The sequence below is a fragment of the Crocuta crocuta genome, unplaced genomic scaffold, assembly GCF_008692635.1.
Source record: "Crocuta crocuta isolate KB4526 unplaced genomic scaffold, BGI_CrCroc_1.0 scaffold70, whole genome shotgun sequence".
NCBI classification, from domain to species: Eukaryota; Metazoa; Chordata; class Mammalia; order Carnivora; family Hyaenidae; genus Crocuta; species Crocuta crocuta.
The window spans coordinates 4,185,860-4,209,955 of NW_027528417.1; the positions used below are offsets into that span (position 1 = coordinate 4,185,860).

The following is a 24,096-nucleotide window of genomic DNA, read 5'->3' on the forward strand; positions in this document are numbered from 1 at the left end:
ATGTTAAGATTTTCCCAGATGTCTTTTTTTTCCCCAGATTTATTTTTAAGTAATCTCTACACCCAACACGAGGCTTGAACTTTCACCCCTTAGATGGAGAGTCACATGCTCCACCAACTGAGTCATCCAGAGGCACCACCAGATGCCTTTTCAAATACTGATATGATCGCATGTGTTTTTCCTTTTGACTGATATGGTGTATTCCATTAACATACTTTCAGATGTTAATTTAACCCTGCATTCCTGGGTTAAATCCCATTTACTTGTTCATGGTGTATAATTCTATGTTGCAGGATTTAGTTTGCTAATATTTTATGGAGGATTAAACACATCCATATTTGTAAGAGATACTGGCCTGCAGGCTTGTGTGTGTGTGTGTGTGTGTGTGTGTGTGTGTGTGTGGTTTTGGTATCAAGGTAAAACAGCCTTCACAGAATGAGTTGGAAAGTGTTCTTTCTTCTGTTTTTTGAAAGAGTTTCTAAAGATCTGGTATTAATGGTAGCTGGAATTCACCAGTGAAGCCCTTTGAGCCTAGGCTTCTGTCTGTGGGTTCTTTTTTGATTACAAAGTCAATCACTTTACTATCCTTTCATTTCTGATTCTAGTAATTTTAGAATTCTAGTAATTTTTAAAATTTGTTTTTTGACTTTTTTTCTTGGCCAATCTAAATTTTGCCAATTTTGTTGATCTTTCAAAAAAACCAGCTTTCAGCTTCATTATTGTTTTTCTATTTTATTAATTTGTGCTTTAATCTTGATTGTGTCTTTCTGTTTACTTTAGGGTTAGTTTGTTCTTTTTCTCATGTCATAAGGTAGCAGTTAAAGTTTCTAATTTAAGATCTTTCTTTTTTTAAAGGCATTAACAGGTATATAAATTAACAGTATTATATTATAACAGTATAACAGTACATAAATTAACAGTTATAAATTTCCCTCTAAGCACTGCTATAGCTGCATCCTGTAAGTTCTGGTACATCATGCCTTCATTTTCATTCACCTCATTGTATTTTCTAATTTCCCTTTTGATTTCTTCTTTGATCCACTGGTGATTTTAGGAATAGGTTAATTTCCACGTATTTATGAGCCCTCCAAACTTCTGTTACTAATTTCAAATTTCATTCCATTGTGTTGAAAGAACATTCTTTGTATTATTTTCATCCTTTTAAGAAAGCTACTGAGGTTGGTTTCATCACACAGCACATGGTCTTAACCTGGAGAATGTTCCATGTATACTTGAGAAGAGTGTGTATTCTGCATCTGTTGGGTGAAGTGTTCACTGTTAGAATTACAGGTCAGAAAATGTATATTCTATGCTCTTCTTTGTAGTAAATATTGAAGAAAATGATTCACAAAGGAAGAAAGTAAACAGCGCTACATATAGGATGCAAGAAATGAATGGGGTGAAGAGAAGTCTCAGGAAGATGGTGAGAAGAACAAAAGGTCTAAGAAGGGAATAAATAACTCACGTTTCTGAGCATATGGAAAACGTTAGCCATAGGTATGTTACAGAGATGATGAAAATATGAACAGATAGTAACACATTAAAAAAAAAAAACAGAGGCAAATGAAAAACAAGGCAAGTTATTTACACCATGACAAAACTCCTCTTATAGGAGGCAACAAACCACTTGGTGTAGGAGTGAATACTTCCACAGTCGAAAGGTAAATCATTTCTACTGATTACCAACAACTGATTCATAAGTATTATGAAAATTGTGCGGAAAGATACACGAAAAGATGTGGGAATGGTATAGGTGAAGCTAAGTTCTTATGTACAAAGGTAGATAGAAAGCTACATGTGGGTAGATTTACAAACAGATCAATAAATAATGCCTAAAATGAGTAAATCATGAAACACTGTAAATTCTTTTTTTTTTTTTTAAACACTATAAATTCTTACCTGAAATACATTGGTACATGCAAGGGAAAAGAGCTGTACTACAGTTGACCCTTGAACAATGCAAGGGTTAGGGACACCAACCCTGTGCAGTCAACTCTGCATTTTTTATATATTGACTCCCCCAAAACTTAACTACTAACGGCCGACTGTTGACCAGAAGAACCCTTCTTATAATATAAACAGCTGATTGTTATATGTTCGTTACATGTATTATATACTGTATCTTAAAGTAAGCTAGAGAAAAGATGTTATTAAGAAAATCCTAAGAGAAGAATACATTTATAGAACTACACTGTAAAAAAAAATCTGCATGTAAGTGGACCAGCACAGTTCAAATCTGTGTTGTCCAAGGGTGCACTATATTTTGTTTGTTTCTTTAATTCATTTTATTTTTTTGATCATGATAAGTGTACTCTTTGATCACCCTTCTGTACCTCAGTCCCTCTCACTTACTTTATTCTCTGTAGTTAAGAGTCTGTCTGGGACGCCTGGGTGGCTCAGTTGGTTTAGCATCTGACTTCGGCTCACGGTCCATGGGTTCGAGCCCTGCGTCAGGATCTGTGCTGACAGCTCAGAGCCTGCAGCCTGCTTCAGATTCTGTGTCCCTCCCTCTCTCCCGGCCCTCCCCGGCTCACATGCTCTCTCATTCTATCTCAAAAATAAACATTAAAAAATAATTCAAAAAAAAAAGAATGTTTCTTGGTTTGTCTTTCTGCCCTTTGTTTTGTTTCTTAAATTCCACAGGAGTGAGATCATATAGTATTTGTCTTTCTCTGACTTATTTTGTGAAGCATCATACTTTCTAGCTCTATCCATGTTGCAAATGGCAAGATTTCATTCTTTTTTATGACTGAATATTATGCCATTGTATATGTATATGTCACCTCTTCTTTATCCATTCATCAATCAGCAGGCACTGGGCTGCTTCCAAAATTTGGCTATTTTAAATAATGCTGATACAAACACAGGGGTAAATGTATTCCTTTTATTTAGTGTTCTTATATTTTTTGGGTAAATACCTAAAGTGCAATTCCTAGGTCATAGGGTAGTTGTTCTATTTTTAATTATTTGAGGAGCCTCCATACTGTTTTCCACAGTGGCTGCAGCAATTTGCATTCCCACCAACAGTGCAAGAGGGTTCCTTTTCCTCCACATCCTCGCCAACACTTGTTGTCTCCTGTGTTTTTGATTTTAGCCCTTCTGACAGACGTCCAGTGACAACTCAGTGTGGTTTAGATTTGCATTTCCCTGATGACGAGTGATGTTGAGCATCTTTCCATGTGTTTATTGGCCATCTGGATATCTTCTTTGGAGAAATTTCTGTGCATGTCTTCTGCCCATTTTGAAAACTGGATTATTTGCTTTTAGATGTTGAGTTATGTAAGTTCTTTACATATTTTGGATACTAAAAAGGGTCAACTGTACTTTGAATGGTTATAAGATTAGAGGTTGGGAGGACGGTGGCAATGACAGTTGTTTTATACTCCTAGCAACTGGATAAAATTTTAAGTCACTTAAGAGAGAAGATTTAAAAAAAAAAAAAGTCTTCATATCACTAAGTAAATAAATCAGTACTAACTGGTAATGTTTAGAAATAGGAATCCCCTTTGCTGGCAATCCAAAATGACTGACTGGCTTTTCTAATGTACCTTCTAAACCTTACAACATACCTTCCGAACATCAGAACTTTTCGGTTCTGTTGTCCAAGTGATGACCCGAGACACTGCCAGGCGAGTTTCACTGGAATTTATAAAATCTCCTGGATCCATCTGCTTGGCCAGAGTTTCTATGTATTTAAGGATAGCAACCTTCACCTGCAGAGGCAAACAAATGAGAGAAGACAATCAGATGGTCACTGAGGGACACTGACTATACTTCAAAAAAGCAATCACGTGCTTATTTTTTTGACCAATACAAAATGAAACATCAACAGTAACAAAAAAGAAATCACATAACCACCTACATACCTGAGGCACAAATACATGGAAATGTGGATTTTTGTTTTCACATCTAGCAGAACTTTTAAATCCCAGGTGTTTCATTCCCTGTGTCTGAACTGAAGACTCTCTTGACAAGAGTAAACCCTTCTCCTTGAGTCGGCCTTCAGAGCTTACAGCTGACTCTTGTCTAGATTTCCCTGGGAGCCAGTCTTTATAAATTAAGTGTAATTTGGCTTTTGGGGAAATGAACCAAAGTTTTCTGGAAATAAGGTATCATAAACCAAGTAAGTATCAAGATGGGCAATACAGGCTTTCCCCCAAACATACAGTAACATTCACCCAATAAGATCATGTTCCTCAACAGGTCCTTCAACTGCTAGAACTACCTTTCAAAAGAAGTGTCACAAAAAGGTTTTATACAAGTACCGCTGGAGAAAGACAACACTTCTTTGTAACTCCTGATGTGTGGGTGCATGGGATAGGCAGGCGTGTGGTCAAACGCAGGCTTCGTAATCGGCTGGAGGTGGGGTAAAGCATACACGCTTCTTCCGTACTCTCAGCCTTTGTTATCCTCAGAGTAAGCCACTGTTCAATTACCCCCTTTCTCTCAGGAATGTGAGAGCAGAAAGGCAGGCTGAGAACAACTGTTTTAAGAAGTCACATCTTCTGACACTCTAGGGTTTCTAAATAGTGATTCTGAAAGTCTCTGCTAGTGCAGTTTAGAAATGGCACCCGGCACAGGGTACAGTCCTTGGATACAGCAGATGTTAAACATGCATTAAGTACTCCTTTGCTGACTTAGATAAAGGAAAATATGTATGATTAAAACAGCAACTTTGAAAAAATATTGCCAGAGATTAAGATAATCAGGTTTCCACTGTTCTGATCTTAAGAGGTCATTTGTCTCACTGAACCCAAATAAGGTCTTTGGGAAGTACTGCGCCAACTTAATGGAAAGGAAGCAGTGTTACTATAAGGTTCTTGTACATTTTCCCCCTTCTGCTTCCAGTTTAAAAGAAAAGGGGGGATCAGATTACATTCTTCATTTCAAAATGACTACATTTTAAAAAACTTTTTAAATATGTTTATTCATTTTTGAAAGAGAGAGAGAAAGATAGCGAGTGTGAGCAGGGAAGGGGCAGTAAGAGAGAAGGGGCGCCGGAGGAACTGAAGCAGGCTCTGAGCTGACAGCAGTGGGCCTGGTGCAGGGCTCGAACTCATGAACCCCAAGATCATGACAGGAGCTGAAGTCAGATGCTCAACCGACTGACCCACTCAGGTGTGCCTCAAAATGAATACATTTTAAGAAGTAACTATAACTTTTAGATGTACTGAAAAAAAAATTGAGAGATAACCCATCGTCTGTCCAGATAAAATATAGTGGAAAGAGACTTATGATTAATTTTGCAGTAGCAAACCCAATACATTACGGTAGCACTTAATAATTGTATTCCTGGGGCGCCTGGGTGGCTCAGTTGGTTGAGCGTCCAACTTTGGCTTAGGTCATGATCTCAAGGTTCGTGAGTTTGAGTCCCACGTCAGGCTCTGTGCCGACAGCTCAGAGCCTGGAGCCTGCTTTGGATTCTGTGTGTCTCTCTCTCTGCCCCTCCCCCGCTTGCACTCTGTCTCTCTCAAAAATAAACATTAAAAAAAAAAAATTGTATTCCTGAAGCCATGTTACTTTCTACCAGTATAACTGAACAGTGACTATAGTAAAACAAAGAATGAACATCAATGTAGTTTGTGTTCAACTTGCTACCATCAATAACTGAATATACTTATTTGTGCTATGTGAGATTCAACTAGTGCCGTGTCAGCAACTTACAAAGGCATATAAGCTTTATAGGGTTTCACAGAGTAGGTGTGTTTATAATACCCCTAGGCACAGTAACCACAATACATACATAATAATCATTTGAAAGTTTAGATTTAAGTAGACGATTTCACAAGATTATATACAGTCTGTAATTTTAATAACAAAAACATGTATTAAGAGAAGAGAAAATTATCTAGCTGCTAAAATGTGTTTAACTTTACCACGTATCTGTGAAACCCAGAAAAAGGTCACCAAAATTATTATTGTTTGAATATTACTCAGAATCACACTGTATTGCTATTTCCCCCTATTCTATTGCTTCTTTTCTGACATTTAACCACATGACTGTGAGAAATAAGTTTTCTCTTTTATCTGAGAGATCCATCATTTTTTCAAAAAAGAATTTATAGATCGCATACACAAGTTGTTTTTCTATAAACTGTTCAGTTTTTAAATCTGCCATCCATCAGAAAGTTACCTTTATTTTTGGCATAAGGTCTGGCTCTAATTTAACTTTTTCTTGTTATCTTAAAATATCAATTTAGGAGTTTTAGAGTGACTTTCCCGTACAGTGTTGCCTGTGGAAGTGTGTATATAATATGTAATATGTGTATATATCACATAAAATCCAAAAGCCATATAGACAATGGCCTTTACAGAATTAGTCTGTAACTCCAGAACGTCTCCCAAAAGGAAAGCAAATTTTAGGGGTGACCGGGTTGCTCAGTTGGGCGGCCAACTTCGGCTCAGGTCGTGATCTCACTGTTTGTGGGTTTGAGCCCTGCGTCGGGCTCTGTGCTGACAGCTCAGAGCCTGGAGCCTGTTTCAGATTCTGTGTCTCCCTCTCTCTCTGATCCTCCCCTGCTCACGCTGTTTCTCTCTCTCAGAAATAAATTTAAAGAAAAAAAGTTAAAAAAAAAAAAGGAAAGCAAATTTTAATTAGCTTGTTTCCCACTGTCTTTTTCTTTAGGCATTTAGCAACTTTATTCTCTCCCTGAACTCCCCTATCACCTTTATTTCTTAAGCTAAGGGTTTAGACCTCCCTTTCCACTGGCTCATGAAAAATCTCTACGTATATTTTCTACAGCACTTGAATACCTACTCCTAGTACCTAAATCATAACCCTTATTACAGTTTGCCATGCATTATAGTAATGATAAAAAATCTAAGTTTTATATTCCTCGGAGTGCCATGCACAATGGCTAGGACAAAGAATAAATTCAAAACATATTTATCAATAATATCAAGTAAATTATTCTCCTGTAGGTCACGTTTTGAAATCACAACAGATAGAATCCTTTTCACAAAGCAGCTCTGAGAAATCAACATTATGTTGAGTGCAAGTCAACCCTGGTAAGAAACATAACTGTGAATTTTAAGGCAAAATCATATTCAGAAACTTAAAGGAAAATTGATCATGGGCAATAATGCTTGTAGAATATATTTCGTGCAGAAGAGAGCAGAGAAATATAAGGCTTGTAAATGCACATATGCTTGTTATTTCCCTGACTTTAATCTCATTTAGTAAAACTAAGAAAACCTCTACTAAACCTCTCCTAAAGAATTCAGGGGCTTTTCTATTATTTTTTCTTTTATGTTCAATAACCATTTTAAGTCACAAATAGGAATCCACCTCGTTTTCACATAAATTCACTAGAAATGTGTGCTAATAACAATTGAGAAAGGTAACCCTGATTCTAAATTTTTATGCACACATTAGAAATATCACCATTGCAAAAAAGGAGGAAAAAGTTACAATTTCAGTTAAGCTATTCTTCAGTTAAGGAGAACTGGAGAATAGCAGGGAGATTAAACTTAAACTTTTTTAAAGATTAAACTTAAAAATTTTTTGTTTACTAAAATACATAGGCAAAACTGACATTTTGCCCAAAATACCAATTCAAACTTGTCAACTTAAAAAAAAACAAGAGTATTGGGAAATCACAAACATAACATGAGAGAAGACTCTATAGAGCAAGTCTGCACCAGCAGCGTAGAGTTAGACGGGCCCGCCTGTGCTGCCTTCCGAGTGGGAACCCCCAGGAAGCTTCTCCCAGAGACAGCCTGGCGTTTGAGTAACATTTGAAGTAAAATCCGCGCATGCTTCAAGTAAGGCTTCCAGAGGTTAGTAGTTGAAAACAGATGCATACAAACATTCTCTGAAACACGGCAGAGTTTTTAAAGAGAGTTAAGAAAGGAAATAATGCAGATTAAACAAAAACAAAAAAACCTTGGAACTCCAAAAAGAGTGAAGCTGGTCCCGAAGAGCTGGCTTGACTGTCTGAAAGTTTATAAGAACAAAATCCACTGATGGAATGGTTTCGTATTCAACACAAATACAAATATCAACGTTATTAATAAAATGCTTCAATTCCTTACAATGCCTTTGAAAGACTTCAAATTTTTACCTTCAAGCTTGGTGTTTGGGTCTGATCAACTGTAAATCTCATTAGAATATTGAACTGAAGATCATTTGGAAAAGATTCTCTGAAATAAGGAAACAACAAAGCAAAACGAAGATTAATCAGGTAAACATCTGGCAAACTAGACAAAATTATGCTTTGTACCAAAACATCATGTCATTCCAAGAGCATGCATGACGTAGTATCTGTCGGTGGCACTATGTGCACAGCACACAGGTTTTCCAGAACAATCTGAGCATCTGAGTCTATATCCTATTGGGGGTTAAAAAACACCACTATAGTAAATAACAGTCTATCTCGCTTCAACGGATAGACTGTTCAACGGATTTAAACAGAACATTAAAAAAGCTGAACATTATCAGAAATGTTTCCCCAAACCTAATATCTGAATTCTTAGACTCACCTCAACAATCTACACAAGAAAGAAGAACTAGATCATCGGTTCAAAATGTTCTGGAAAAAGATTCTAAATGTTTAAATGCACACTAAAACATTCGCTTTAAATGTAGGAAATATTTTTTGTTTACATTAGATTGAATAAGATCTTCAACTCTATTTTGAACATCCTCGTTAGGATAAAACACCACCATGAGTTACTCAACCAACGTTCGTGACAGTTTTAGATATGAAAGGCAGTGTTTGATTTAAGGACCCCTGTTGCAGTAAATATATCATGTGAACGAGCATGACTGATAATTTTCAAGTGAAGCCCACGCAGCCTAAATGGGTCGAAAAGACTCAGGAGTCTCAGAGAAACTAAACACTTCTGATTACTACTGGTTAAACTGGAAACATATGAGGAAAATATTACCTTGTCACGTCAAGAGCTTTCTGGACTTTTGCCTGAACAGACCCCAGCAAATCAGCACCCATCTTTTTTAACAGCTGAGTCAGCAGTACAAACAACCAATCCTGAAGATCATCTTTGTGGACTTGTATGAAATCCACTAGAGTCTCCAAGAACATGCTGAATACCTACAGTGGACAAACGGGGGCAGGGAGAGAAGAAGGAGGAAATATTGACCTCTATGACTCATTCAAAACCAAAACAGAGAGGGAATACAGGAATCTGAGGCACAGCGGTTGGCAGCCAAGCGGAAAAACAATCTGTCTTGCTTTTCATTGGACTCTGTGATACAAGAGTACGTTTGAACTGTTATCCAACTTCTGCCGAAGTTCAACAATTAGCTATTCCATGCAGCATCGCTCGGTAAAGAAACTTGGGCCACAATGGCTGGCACACCTAATGCTGTCAATGATGCCAGAGCTTAATCTGCTTTAACTGACATCCACTGTAACTGCAATTTAGGGCAAGGAGCTACCTACTGATAGCCTCACCAGGCCGCAGCTATTTGAAGGAGTGGCATGGAGTTAATCAGAGGATGACTATGCTGACAGCTACCTTAAAATATAAGAACATTCTGACATATTGGACTAATTAGACACTCCTAGATTTCTCAATATGTCAGGTGTCATACATTTTTTTTGGTATTAGATATATTATTTATTAAAACTGCCCCAAACGTAATTTTAAATGATCTGGGATAAGGATAACTGTACCTAAAAGAAAATAAATTCAGGATACAAATCTACACCTTAATTTTAGTGATTTCTTTTTTTTTAATTAAAAATTTTTTTTTTTAAATTTACTTCTGAGAGAGAGAGAGACAGCGTGAGCAGGGGAGGGTCAGAGAGAGAGGGAGACACAGAATCTGAAACAGGTTCCAGGCTCTGAGCTGTCAGCACAGAGCCCGACGCGGGACTGGAACCCATGAACCATGAGATCACGACCTGAGCTGAAGTTGGACACTTAACTGACTAAGCCACCCAGGTGCCCCAACTTTAGTGATTTAGTCTCCACTTCTTTTGATGGGTTTTGTACTTGGCTCCAGTATTTATCCACTAGTTTAAAATTTTTTATAAGATAAAAAAAATTTAAGGAAAGGAATGCTAATATTCTTTAGTAATCATCTCATTAAAATACTTATGAAAAATGGCTGACACACACGAAGGTATACATTAACAAGAAACTCAGAACCATAGTGGAGAGTTTACTTCTAGGTAAAGAAGAAAAAAACCTCTCAGGACAATGTCAGCCACTACATTAAGAGACAATTTATAATCACAACAGATTATAAGAAGGGTGGCTTAAAACAGTTAATAATCTCAAAACTTTGCTAATTTGAGAATTAAGGACTTATGCTCAATATTTATCTTATTATTGAATTTCCTTTATTCAGTTCTACATGAACTCCCATTTTTTTCTCTTATGTTAGAAAATGAAGGATTTTCCTGGTCAGAATTAGAACTACGGTTTAATGTTTGAACCGAGTTAGAAAGGATACACCTCAGCTATGCGCTCAAGATGTCCTATAATTACAGACACAGGAACTAGCACTACTTTACATCTTCTAATACCATCTGACCCCAGACTGCTCTCTTCAACACCGCTCTTACTCACAGCGCAGAATCATTAACTTCCATCCCACCTCCCCAACTATACCCCCAAATCTGGCTTCTCTTAGATTTAAAACTTGGCCCGCTATCTCAAATGGCTGCTGGCTGTCTCCTCAGAGCCTAGAATAATGCTGAGGGACTCCGTTAAACCTACTCTACAACAACGCCTGTATCTAACTTAGGACCCACTCTTCCTGGTCCCAGGCAAATCGGTCCAGTGGTGTGTTGGAGTCAGTGAGGACTCGCCTAGAAAGCTGACTGCTGAGTATGCAGGAATTCTGTAGGCTGGCTGGTAGCTTGAAGTCACCCATGGTGAGAGTCTACACCTCAGAAGGCACAGCAAATACTACACGTCGGGGCTTTCTGTCCATCCCCTTAAACCTGCTTTGCCAGGCACAACACTCTAATTTTTTGATTCACTTTTAAACTTGTTTCAACTCTTGCCTCTTTTCCTGAAGATTCCAACTTCAAGCTTTCACTACAGCAAAGCTGACATTAGAATGCCTACATCAACTCTCATTTCATCTGGTTCTCAGAAAACAAAGAACCAGAAAGTTACATGACTTGCCCAAGGTTTCAATAGCGAATGGTTGGATCAGGACTTTAAGCTAAGTCTCTTGGTTTTCGGCTGTGTTCCATCCACTCTTTGTGAGATAACTTACCTCATCCACTTTACTGTCATTCAGCATAAAATTGTCCACTGACTTTTCCCCCACTTTGATTTCCTCTACAGTCATCCTTCTAATAATCATTTCCACAAGGGAGAACCAATTTTATTCCTCTTTAAGACTAATCTTTCAATTCTGGATTCATGTTCTCTACAGTATGGGCTCCCCTCTACTATCTTTACTCTTTTATTCTCAATCTAAATCCTTTGCTTCCAGCTGCAGAAGACAGTGTTGCACAGACTTCTTCAGTTAGCCTCCCACCAATCATCTTCTCATCATGAAATGTAACAGCTTTTTCACTAGCACAGTATTCTTGGCCATCCTGTAGCTGGTCACTGCTTTCCTCTTATTATTTCCCTTCTTTCTTTCATTCCAGTTGCCAGGCCCTAAATATGTGGTGATTAAGAGCCAGTCTTCTTCCTCCTGATTCTCTTTTCATCAACAGGGTGACCTTAACAGGCCCTCTCTCCTCTAGCCTACTAGGCCCCCTGGCCCAACAACAGTTCTCGTCAGGCCTTCCCCAAATCTGTTCATCACACTATCACTGTAGGCACCATGCCTTTCTGACGTCAAGTGTGGGTTTCTAGAACCAGCCAGGTTAAGTACGTATTCTAGGCTTAGTAGGCCATATGGTGTCTGCCACAACTACTCAACGCTGCCACTACAGCACAGCCGTCAACAGTAGGGACACACGTGAGCACAGCTGTGTGCCCTGTAGCTCTATCTACACAACAGGCATCAGGCCAATGCATGCCTGCTTCCTCACACCAAATGGTATCATTCTTTTGAGGGAAACAAAATCTTCCACTGCCTATACACAGCGTACAGAGTAACATCTCAAATGCTTAGCCAAGGTTCTAAATCTCCAAATTGCTCTCAGACCATCTGGCAGCATAAAGTCTACTGTTCTGAGTACATGACACCACACTCCTGATCTCCCACCACACTCCCTCTCTTTATACACAGCATGGGACTCGCTACGAAGTTTACGGCTCAAGTCCCAGCCAAAATGTTTCTTAGACCACAGACACTGATCTTTCCTTCTTGCAGTGTGTTGTGGGACTAACTTTATGGTGCTATTTAAATTCTTCTGTACTTATATTATCTTCCCATCTGAAACAGAACATTTGAGAATAAAGCCTCTATTTTTGAATAGTTGTGCATTACCAATTAGAACCAAGCTCCAAGTTCATCAGAGGCTGAGGACTGAATAAAAAGTTGTTCAATTAATGTGTAGGAGAAGTTCCTTAAAGAGTAAGGATCTTCTATTAAGTGGAGATTTACCCTGTAAATGGTAGCCAGCCCTTTTCTTCCCTCATTGGCAAGGGAGGGCATGTAAGCTCTTCCCTTCATCCCAGTCAAGATGAACTTCTTTCTCCCTTCTACATACGCATTGACATCTCCCACTTCTCTTGACGCATGTCAGTCACTCCCAGGAGGCCCTTTCTTCTCATGCTGACATATCTGAAGTTTATGTTCCTGACAAGATCTGAGCTGCTACTTTCTTCAAGAAGACTTCTCTGAGGGGCGCCTGGGTGGCTTAGTTGGTTAAGCGACCGACTTTCGCTTAGGTCATGATCTCGCGGTTCGTGGGTTCGAGCCCTGCGTCGGGCTCTGTGCTGACTGCCAGCTCAGAGCCTGGAGCCTGTTTCAGAGTCTGTGTCTCCCTCTCTCTCTGACCCTCCCCTGCTCACGCTGTCTCTCTCTCTCTCTCTCTCCTAGAAATAAATAAAAAAAAAAAAATTTAAAAAAAGACGACTTCTCTGAGTCTCCTAAGTAGAAATTTCTTTTGATAGAATACTGATGAACAAAAATGCAGACAAGTTATTTATAGCACGCCACATAGAGAATTCTACTATTATCTTTCAAAATACTTAAATCCTATCAATGGTGCTTACTAAGTGACAACAGGTATGCCCACATCTCTCTCTCTAAAGTAAGTATTGTGAATTTCACATAAACTTTCTAACTTGACTGCTTGCTCACAGAGTTCACTGCAAGATGCGGAGGGTACTCCCATGACCTCATCTAAAATTGAAGGAGTGGAAAGTAGATATGCTAATATTAGGGTAAAAAATCTGATTTCATAAAAGAAATTTGAGAGTACAGCTCCATAAACTGTTCAGTTTGCTTTTATGGGATGACATTTATAGATGAGAAAGTATACATGGGGAGATTGGGACTAATTATTTTTTTAGTAATAGCAAAACATGGGAATTTTTTTTTTCAAATAATTCAATGGAACCAACCTTCCATTGAAGGTTTATAATTCCATGTATTTCACAATTGCAATTTACTGGAAAATGACCATACCAATGGAACTATTACAGTTGAGGCAGTCTTTTCTTAATCTCACTATATCTTAGGTGTGCCAGTCATCAAATACAGAACAGAAGAACATCATCAAATTAGATTAATTAGTAGATTAAGAAGCACATCTCCAAACAGAATGACAGTTTGCATAACTGCAAATAGCATTTCGTGGATTGCAAAGGGTCCAACACTGCATGAACTCTTCGGGAGAGAAAATAGAGAAAAAGGGTTAATTTCACAGTCATGCAGTAAAGTTAGGTTTCCAACAAATATTGAACCAACTTACTCTCTATTGAGAGTTCCAACACAGGGGACAGCATGCAAAAAGAAAAAAAGAAAAAAAAGAAAAACACACAAATTAGTCGCCATCAATGCAAAGTTCCTGTATGGAAGAAAAACACTTAGAAAATAAAAGTGACAAATGTTTTTCAAAGTTTTGTGATAAACTCAAAATCATTTTTAAAACAAGAGTTAAATGAATAGTGTGAGAGAAGAGTATGTGATTTTCCTGTGTTTCTCCCTCACCTCCTTGCAAAAGAAATTTAAAAACAAAACCAGAAAACCACTTCTTTTCCAGACCCTAGTATCCTTGAGGCTCAACTTATAGAAAGAATCTAAGACTAACAGACACCTGCCCCCCATTTCTGAAGAGTGCCAACATTTACTTCCAAAGCACAGCATCCAGGGTTTCTTTTTTCCTCTGCAGAAGCAATATAGTCGCAAGTGACTTCTGGGAAGGTTTAGAACAACCACAGCTGTCTGGAAATAAAAAGGAGCTGTTTGTACCAAACTTTAAGTTTTGCCCAGGAAAGATGTGTGATCCGGACACTTCTGTTGCCTGGCACACTCAACTGTGCCCCATTTTAGTAGCACAGATGAAATTCCTACCCGAGTTGTTGAAGACTCAAAGACAGGACTTCAAGACGTAGGACTATATGGATCATAAAATGCCAATTCATAGTAGGCACCGCAGCGAAGGTGGCTCTTTTCTAATAGTTTTTTCACAGGCAAATGTCAGAACACAGAAGGTAACTTTTGGCATCGGACACTCCTTGCATTTGAGGGAAGAGTGATTCTAGAGCAGTCAAAAATGAAAATATTCCCTGAACTCCTTACCTTTTCAAACTTATTTAAATTTAGTTTTAAAAAAACTTACAGAAGTGCTTGGTTTTCTAAGGGCTTTACATATATTAACTCATTTAAATATCCTCATAATCTTATGAGGTACTATTGATTGTTAACTATTAATCACTATTAACTCGATTTCACAGATTAGGAAACTAAGGCCCACCCTTAGTTTGGAGGCCTAGTACGTGCTGGAGGTAGAATCTGAGCCCAGGAACCTAGCTCTACCATCCACACTTGTTAGCACCATGCTGTGCTCTCTCTGGAAAACTATTAACAGGCTTTAAATCAGACATCTGTAGCTTATGTTCTAAATTACTGTCATAGGTACGTCATCACTTATTCCCATACTGGGATCTGAAGTAAAAACAACAAAACAAGTTACAGGCATCAGATACCTTAGGCCTGTACACTCCACTAGTCCTGCCCCAGGAAAAAGTCCCGCACCGCTTTCAATGGAGTTCACAGAGTGCTCTTTCCTGGGGCGTTGGCACCGTACACCAGAGCTCACCTGATACTTTAGCTGGACTCAGATGCTTACGGTAAAACATGTAAGAGGGGAACATTCTGGGCACTGGAGAAAGAGATCCTACATGAAAGCAGATGGGCTGCCCACAAAGTGTCTAAGTATCTCGTTTCTGCTGAGGACAGCAGGTGGTGTCAATCACCTGGCGCGTAAGTGCGAACAACTCTGGGTTATCGTGAAAGCTGGGTCATACCAAGAAGGTGTGAACAGAGACTGAACTGCTGACTTCAACCTCAAAAGACACAGGAAAATCCACCTAACCAAGCTCATGGTGCGAGAGGTCTCCTGAATACTATGGCCCATTCTGGGGGCAAGTCTTCAGATAGTTTCTACCCTGTGAGCTTTTGAGCCACTTGAGGTTATGGCTAAGTGACTCCAATTCAGAGTGGACAGCTGACCCAGGCTTGAGGAAGACAGAGAAATGTCCCCGATAGCGTTTTTCACGACTATGAAAAAAGTGCCTGGCTCTTCTGGGGACATGCGCATAGTCCAGGCTGGGGTGAGAGTGAGGAAGGGATGAGAAGCAAAATGATAGGCATTGTTTGGGCATTTTCCTAAGGACAATGAGGAGTCACAGCAGAGTTTTAGGCTAGTAGAAAAGATTTATCTTTTATATAAAGGATGTAGCCTGGAGGAGGTGCAACAGGCAACAGACCTCTCGGCGCTGAGTTAGCAGTGAGGACACAGAGATGTTCAGAAGACTGAATTGACTAGGTTTAAGTGAAGTTTCCAGAACAATGCCCAAATTCCTCACTCGAGCAATGAGGGAATGGTGATTCCACCTGATGAGATAAAGCAACGCAGAAGTACTGAGGCTGAAGAGGACCATCAGGCACATGACGAAGCCAGTGCAGGAGAAAGCAGGGGCCGGAAGCACACGTCTGCCCATCACTGGGTTCCAGCAAGTGGTAATGTAAGCTGCTGCTAAGGTACAGAATTGAAGACAAGTGCCTGGGGCAAGAATGCAAGCAACACCAGTGCTCAAACAACGAGAGAGCAGTGCTGTACAACCAGGGGTTCGAGAGAGACCGGGTGAGCCACCATGGGCACCTCAACCACAGGCACATCACGTTCCTTAAGGTGACAGAAAAGACACATTGAGTAACGGACGGCAAAGTTGAAAAACAAAAAGGAATGTCAGCCAGCACAATGGAATTATGAGAAATTCCCAGAAGCTGAGAAGACCACATCAGCAAAAAATAGAATACATGTCAATGCGGCTAACAACAGCTTTAAGGTGACATCTCCTTCTATTTCAATAGGAGGAAAGGTAGAAAGAATGAGCTTCTGTGTAAAGTGGCTGGTCTGGAGGCAGCAAGCAGGAGTTTCTGCTTGATGGCTTCCATTTTCTGGGTAAGCTAAGCAGCCAGGATGTACGCGTGGGGCGTGAGGTAGGTTGGGAGGTGGATGCGCTGCAGCTGTGCAGAGAGAACTACTGGACATGGTCTCCATGGAGAACAGAAGAGAAAGAGGAGAGGAGGGTCACGATGTAGCACTGAGCACACAGACAAAAACCACAGATCAGAAATGGAGAGTGGCAGGAAAATGTGGAATACACACGGCTGGTTTCAATCGGGGCCAGTGCATTGTTCCCTTTCAAGAATCCTAACCTCCAACCAGTGTCATGAGCTCTACCTGCAGAGGTTTTTGAACAGACGTTACTATTGTAGTGTTAATAACTAAGAATTAAGCATAAAAGACAGGGATCAGCAAACTTTGGTTTGCAAGCTAAGAATGGTTTTTACATTTTTTAACTGGTTAAAACAATTTTTTAAAGGCAATCTGTGGGGTACCTGGGTGACTCAGCCGGAGACGCTTCTGACCCTTGGTTTTGGCTCATGTCATCATCTCATGGTTCATGGGATTAAGCCCTGCACTGAGCTCTGAGTGGACAGGGTGGTGCCTCCTTGGGATTCTCTTTCCCTCTTTCTGCCCCTCCCCTGCTTACTTGTACACTCTCTCTCTCTTCTCTCAAATAAACTTAAAAAAAAAAAAAGTAGGCCTTTCGTATTAAATAAAAAGGCAATTTTGTGACACATGAAAATTAAAATTTCAATGTTCAAAAAGTTTTGTTGCAACCCAGCCACATTCATTTGCTTCCACAGTGTCTACAGATTCCTTTGTGCTATTTAATGGCTGAGTTGAGCGGTGCTGACAGACATCATTATGGATGCAAATATTTACCATTTTGCCCTTTACAGAACACAAAATGGTCAACTCCTGATAAAAAACAAAACTGTATTTGGGAAGGGGTACTTGAGTGGGTGGCTCAGTTCGCTGAATGGCTGACTCTTGATTTTGGCTCCAAGCTGGGCATGAAGTCTGCTTAAGATTCTCATTCTCTCTCTCTCTCTCCCCTCCCCCTCCTTTCCTTTGCCCCTCTTCCCAGCTCATTCTCTTTCTCTAAAAACAAAAACACCCCTGTATTTGTAAAGAAAATCACAATCACTGCCTGATCCTGAAGATGGAGCTAATGGCACTTTATAAAATGGGGAGGGGGAAATCTGCCATTTTAATAATATCAGGAAGTTCAAATCAAACCCTGACATTTTAAACTCTGCACACTATGGTTATATATCCAGTTTATTCTTTCTTTCTTTCTTTTTTAATTGAGAGAGAGTGCAACCAGGGGAGGAGCAGAGAGAAGGGGAGAGAGAATGCCAAGAGGACTCCATGCCCAGTGCAGTGTGGAGCCTGATGCGGGGCTTGATCCCAAGACCACAGATCACGACCTGAGCTGAAATCAAGAGTTGGACGCTCAACCAACTGAGCCACCCAGGAACCCCATCAGTCTATTCTTAATGAATTCCCTCAGTGGCAGAGCTTCTGACAATCACCAAAGAAAAGTCAAACAGAAACAAATTACCAAAAATCCTCCAATAAGTCTTCATTAAACTAAAAAGCCGAAAACTTAGTCCAACAAAACCAGATGGGTAAGAATTATATATTGTTATAAAGCCTGATGAAGGAAAACCAAAAAGTCCTCTTCCTCACGACTCTGGCGAGGACTGTGGCTGGCTCTCCAAGTCTACTGAGGAAAGCCAAACGTGTGTGCCCGGCTCAGGTCCTTTACTGACACCAAACTCAATTTCCCTATTGATCTCTAAGAGACTCTTTTAAAAAGCATTTCTCTTTATTATTGCATAAATCCTAGCACCCAACGAAATTGTATTACTGTCTTAACAAAAATTAAAAAATTGTGACTTCAAGAAATAATCCAGCCCTGCTCTTATACCTTCCAGTCGACAAGACTTTTACCACTTAGTGAAGATGTTTTACAATTCTATTTTTAAAGGTTGTATAGATAATTATTGAAATATTATATATAAAACAGGTCCATCCAGATCACAGCTGTCTTGTCCTTTGGTTTATATTGTCAAGAAAATATTTCAACAACCAATTTGGTCAAGATTTACAGAATTTTTGCATTAAAGGGAATCCTACAACTATAATTAGTAGTAGCAATAGAAGTAAACCATGGTATAGTTATCTACGTGTTCAGTTTGAAAATTATAAACTTGATGTACATATATTATGTACTTACTTATTTATAATCTCTACACCCAATATGGGGCTTGAACTCATGTCCCCAATTCCAAGAGTCACATGCGCTACCATGGAGCCAGCCAGCCGCCTCTGACAGTTGTAAACTTTAAAACAAACTGCTTACCACTGTGTTTTAAATCTTTATCTTTAATGGAATCTTGTATTCTTGGATAAGATAAATATACCTTCTGATAGAGGATAATCTTTGAAAATTGTTTTACAGTATAAGCAGTTTATAATCTTTAGCTGGATTTTAGTTTATGTATAAAATGCGATTTTATTATCTTTAGTGTTGCGAGTAATGAAAATATCGAAAATAGAAAAAAATGAGAATGGTATGTGCAACAATAACGTGAAGATGGTAAAAAAAACATACAGTAAAATTCATGAATAGTTTTCTTATAATTTCCCTTCCACATCTCCCCTTTCACTTAGGTTAGAAATTCTCATGTAGACAACTGGTAACCTAAAAAAAAAAATACTTAAAATTTCACCACTGTCAGACATATTACTGAAAACAGAATAAACAAATACATTTTATAACAGTACTATCCTGTGAACCACAATTTCACAGTACACATGCAGATTATGCCTCACTATTTAAAATTAAGTATGTTTAAAAAAAATTTTTTTTTAGCAATCTCCACACCCAACATGGGGCTTGAACTCGTGACTCCAAGATCAAGAGTCGCAGGCTCCTCTGACTGAGTCAGACAGGCATTCCTAAAATTAAGTATGTTTTAATTAACATTAAAAATTAAACAAGGCTCTGAAAATTTTTATGGACTACTTCAATATATAAAATGCTTTTTTAAATGTTACTACCAAACTATGGCCAACACTGTAGTTTGTGCTTTTGTGTTATTTAATGGCAATTCTTTTCTACACGATTGCTCTTTTAAGAATACATTTACATTATATTGCAAAAGAAGAAAACAAATAAAACGTTCACAGAAACATTTTTTTTCAACTTACCCCAATTTTTTTCTTTCATAAATAGTAAAAAGTTTCTAGAATACAAATACACTCAGTTTGACTAACTCTGTGAGTTGTGCTTGTTACTATATCCTTCAGTTTATACAGTCTTAGCCAGTTTCTCTTTGGAGAAGCTTAAATGGTTACCAGTGAACAATTTCTAAATTATGGATGATATCAAATGATTTCAATTGTGTTTGAAAAGATTATTACTATTTTGGAGCAATAATAAAACAAAAATGGCTTACAGTGTTTTGCTATCACTTTACCTTTTTTTATTATTCTGCAATACATCTGTGTATTGCAACACAAATGACATCCCATAGGAATAAATAATCTTAAATACTAACACATACCTTGCCGTGAGGATCAGCAAACATTCTTGTGAAAATTTCACATAATCTTTTCAGTTCAACTCGACTGTCAAAATAACAAAGTAGCTAATTAATATCTTGCTGTAAGAAGAATTCATTTAAAAGTAACCTTAGGGGTACCTAGGTGGTTGAGTCAGTTAAGTGTCTGACTTAGGCTCAGGTCATGACCTCATGGTTTTTGAGTTTGAGTCATTGGGCTCTCTGCTGTAAGACAAAGCCCACTTCAGATCTTATGTCCCCCCCTCCCCCCGCCGGCTTGTTCTCTCTCTCTCAAGTAAAAAAAACCAAACCCAAAACCCCAAAAATGAAACTTTAAAAGTAACCTTAGTTGTAATTAGCTTCTTATAAAAAGAAAGGCTAAAAAAACCCAGTCCTCAAAATCATAAAGCTTGTGGGACTTACTAATCAGGAATAAATACAAATTTATCAAATGCAACAATTCTGTTGCAACCCACATTACCTTAAAAGTTGAAAGTTACATGAAAAGAAATACAACTGAATTCCTTTAATGTAGCAGGACAGGGGAAACTGTACAAATGACATTCCTAGCACATGAATTTTATCCTTTATTTTTTAAAAACTGTTTTTATTTATTAATTTTGAGAGAGAGAGAGCATGCATGTGAGTTGGGGAGATGGCACACACCCGATGTGGGGCTTGACTTCATGAATGGTGAGATCCTGAGCTGAGCTACAATCAAGAGCCAGATGCTTAACTAAATGAGCCACCCAGGTATCCCTGATTTTTTTCCTTTAAATGCTAAGATGTTTTCTTAAATTTGGCCACCTGACAACTAAAATCCTTCTAAACTATGTCTACTCCCTTGCCACTGAAAATGATATACCAAACCTAATATTAACCTAATTTTGATGGGGCTAGGAACAATATTCCAATGATTTATTGCAATTATTCATGAAGTGTGATATATACACATTAGAATATATTAGGTAGTACATAAACATCTATTTTAAATTAAATAGTTCTAAAACTTCCTAAAGGAAATATACAGCTAGTAAATCTAACCCTGATTTCAGATATCAAGTCAGGAAGCAGCCCTCTAATTTTCCACTACACTCAAACTTATGAATTATCTGAAACTAGGTTTTTTTTTTTTAATGTTTACTTTTTATTTTTGAGAGAGTGACAGAGAGTGAGTTGGGGGGGTGGGGAAGGCAGAGAAAGAGAGGGAGACAGAGAAATAGACTCCAGGGTTTGAGCTGTCAGTGCAGAGCCCAATGGCGGGGTTTGACCTCACAAACTTAGAGATCATGACCTGAGCCAAAGTTGGATGCTTAACTGACTGAGCCACCCAGGTGCCCCTGAAGCTAGGTTCTTAAAGGGGTTGGCCAGAAAAGTCTAAAACATTACAAAGATAAAGACAATAAAGAATTTAGGGGGAAAAAAAAGCAAATAAAAGCAATTAGGAAAGGAAACCAGTTCAAATCAAATGAAACTAATAACCAATAAAAAGTTCTGTTAAAAGAAATTTACCCCAATTCCACTTTGTATGACACTAAGATTCACATATTATAGGAACACTAAGTATATTCCTTAATGTTCAAGTGAGCCTAAGCATTCTTTCCTCTCACTGAACAACTTAGAATCAAGAATGAATTCTAACAGACTGGTCAACTTTAAAAAAAAAATAAACCAGTCAGTTTTAATTTTATGTACACTTTATTATTTTTAATTTCAAAAATAACGTTTTTCATTAACTTCTATTTGTGAAGAAAGTTCTTTTTTTTTTTTTTAAATAAATAAAGTTTTTTTTTTAAAGTAAAAATTTCTAGTGCAGACGGCCCTGAGGCTTGGGAAACTATTTTGATACCCTCTTCTGAATTTAAAACAAGTCTGTTCTCCTACTAAGACCTCGAAAGTGTTACGGAAACAAAGTCGAAAGTGCTAACCTGAAAGGACAATTACTTTAAGACAGTAAGCTCACCTTAGTGTTCTCTGATTTTTTAGTAAGTTTTGTAGCCCCAGGAGGCCTTCTTTCCTTTCTGACCAGTTGGAACTAGCACATCTGTTGAGGACTTCGGCCACATCTTCCGTCTGCCTCATGTACGTAGGAATACTGCCATTTCGAGAGCTGTACGAGCGTTCTGAACAAGCACTCGACGCGTCACTGTTGGCGTCGTCATCTGAATGCATTCCATAGGATTCGTATCTTCTTCGGGCAGGTTTTTTCTGTCATACATAAAGGCTCTCATCAGCAGTAGCCAAAAGAATACACTGAACTCTCACAATTTCTACTGACCACAAAAGGACTGGTTTTTGTTTAAAAATCAGTACGAAGCATGCGTCTAATCACTGTAATAATAAAATTATTATCAATGTTGTATCAGTCGATAACTGATTTTATTTTCAATATTTAGTTTTGCTTCAGAGAACAGGTTTTAGAAGTTAGTAGAAGATGAAATATTTTTTAATGACGGGATATAGTAGAAACAGAATTAAGACTACATGAAAGTTCACATATGTACAGTGAGAAGTGCTCAAATTGTGGGTTTTCCCCTTTTCTTTTTCCTTTTCATGGAAACCAAAGGACCACTAGTATATATTATAGATGAACAAAAATTACTGTAAATTTGAGTTGGTAAGAAGGGAATATTACTTTTTTTTTAATATTACTTTTTTAAAGAATGAGAATGGGTCAGAAAAACACGTTTCCTATATGAACTTCTATTTTTTCCTGTTTATCTTCTTTATCTAGTCTCCCTTTTACTTCTGCTACTGCTTCTCTTGCCACTCTTTCTTTCCCTGTACCCAACCCTCACGTCTCTTAGAGAAGTAAAATACAAAGAATGATGAGAATCTGTTTTGCTTACTACTGTTTTTAGGAGGCAAGCTCCTTGAGAGCCTGTCATGTTTTCCCCAATGTGTCTAAACTTCTATTTCAATAAATGCAAGAAAGCCTATTTAGGTTCGATTTCTTCATATGTGAAGCTTACCATTTAATATATGTAACTGCTAATTATACCTTGCATAATAAAAATGAAATGAGAGAGCAAATAGTTTGCAATTTCCTTGGAAGAATGGGAGATACATCTTTATGTAATCTGATACTTGAATTTGGGCTAATGAGCAGTGAAGACATTTCTATGAAACATGTTGATAAGCACAAGAATTTAAAACAGTTCTGGATGGCTATAAATTCTCCAAAGGCTAAAATCTTAAAAAACAAACAAACTTGAATTTAATTCAAGTTTTATAAAGACATTTCCATCAATAAACGCCTCTTCCTGATCTAGTGGCACCAGCTTAATTTAGGACGGGATAACGGGCTATGTCCTGTGTTGGGCTCCAGGACCAGTTTATTACAGACATAAGTGTCAACGGTTGCCTCATCTGTGGGGAGCAGTCAAGCTTAAAGGAGAAGAACCCCGACAGGACATTTGACACAAGCAGTATCTCCCTACTGATAATCATATGTACAGAAAAATGGATGTATTAAAGGATCTTATTACTTCCACTGGAATATTTTAGAGAAAACTGTCATCTGTTAAACTGATGAAGCAAAGGAACAAAGTTATGGTATCATAAGATGTCAGAAAACAGCAATGTCTATACCTTAGTCCGTATGTCTCCTAAGAGCTGAGCGCAGTAAATTTTTAAAGAGAAAAATTGAAAACAATGAAGAACATTTTGCTAAACAGCACAATGAAGCAGGCATAAACAATGCCCATAACCAGAAACAGTAAGGTTTTTATTATACAGATACATAAAAAGTGCTTAGTAGCAGGCTAGGCTAGATCTCCAACCTTGCCAGTACCCTTTAGTCCGAAGCTACCAGAATATTCCCATAACCACTTTTCCTAAAGACACTAAAATTTGCTTTCTATTTGGATCCTTTTATTGTTTCCAATGTTAACTTTGTTTCTATGATTTTCCCAAGGTCCAAATTAGGCTTAATAAATTTTTTCCCTAGAAATTAAGAGTTATAACTGGAATATTTATGCTATGCAAATAATGGAAGTAGACAGAAGCAGTGATTGGGACTCGGCTTTTAGCCTTGCTGGCTTAAATAATATATA

The 24,096-nt window shown here is 38.2% G+C and overlaps 1 protein-coding gene across 12 annotated transcripts in view; it reads right to left on the reverse strand.

Annotated features, from left to right (window-relative positions):
• CLASP2 (cytoplasmic linker associated protein 2) overlaps nucleotides 1–24,096 on the reverse strand; it is a 166,886-nt gene that overhangs the window by 35,087 nt on the left and 107,703 nt on the right. For 5 of the 12 annotated variants that reach the window (XM_077754289.1, XM_077754288.1, XM_077754297.1 and 2 more), the window contains 5 exons: nucleotides 22,005–22,249; nucleotides 20,045–20,108; nucleotides 8,890–9,053; nucleotides 8,064–8,142; nucleotides 3,570–3,713 (listed from right to left, as the gene is read on the reverse strand). In XM_077754289.1, coding sequence (XP_077610415.1) covers nucleotides 3,570–3,713; nucleotides 8,064–8,142; nucleotides 8,890–9,053; nucleotides 20,045–20,108; nucleotides 22,005–22,249 — 696 coding nt within the window. Of the gene's footprint in view, nucleotides 1–3,569; nucleotides 3,714–7,885; nucleotides 7,937–8,063; nucleotides 8,143–8,889; nucleotides 9,054–20,044; nucleotides 20,109–22,004; nucleotides 22,250–23,632; nucleotides 23,657–24,096 lie in introns of all 12 variants that reach the window. The other 7 variants (XM_077754287.1, XM_077754286.1, XM_077754292.1 and 4 more) reach the window with 3 other exon arrangements.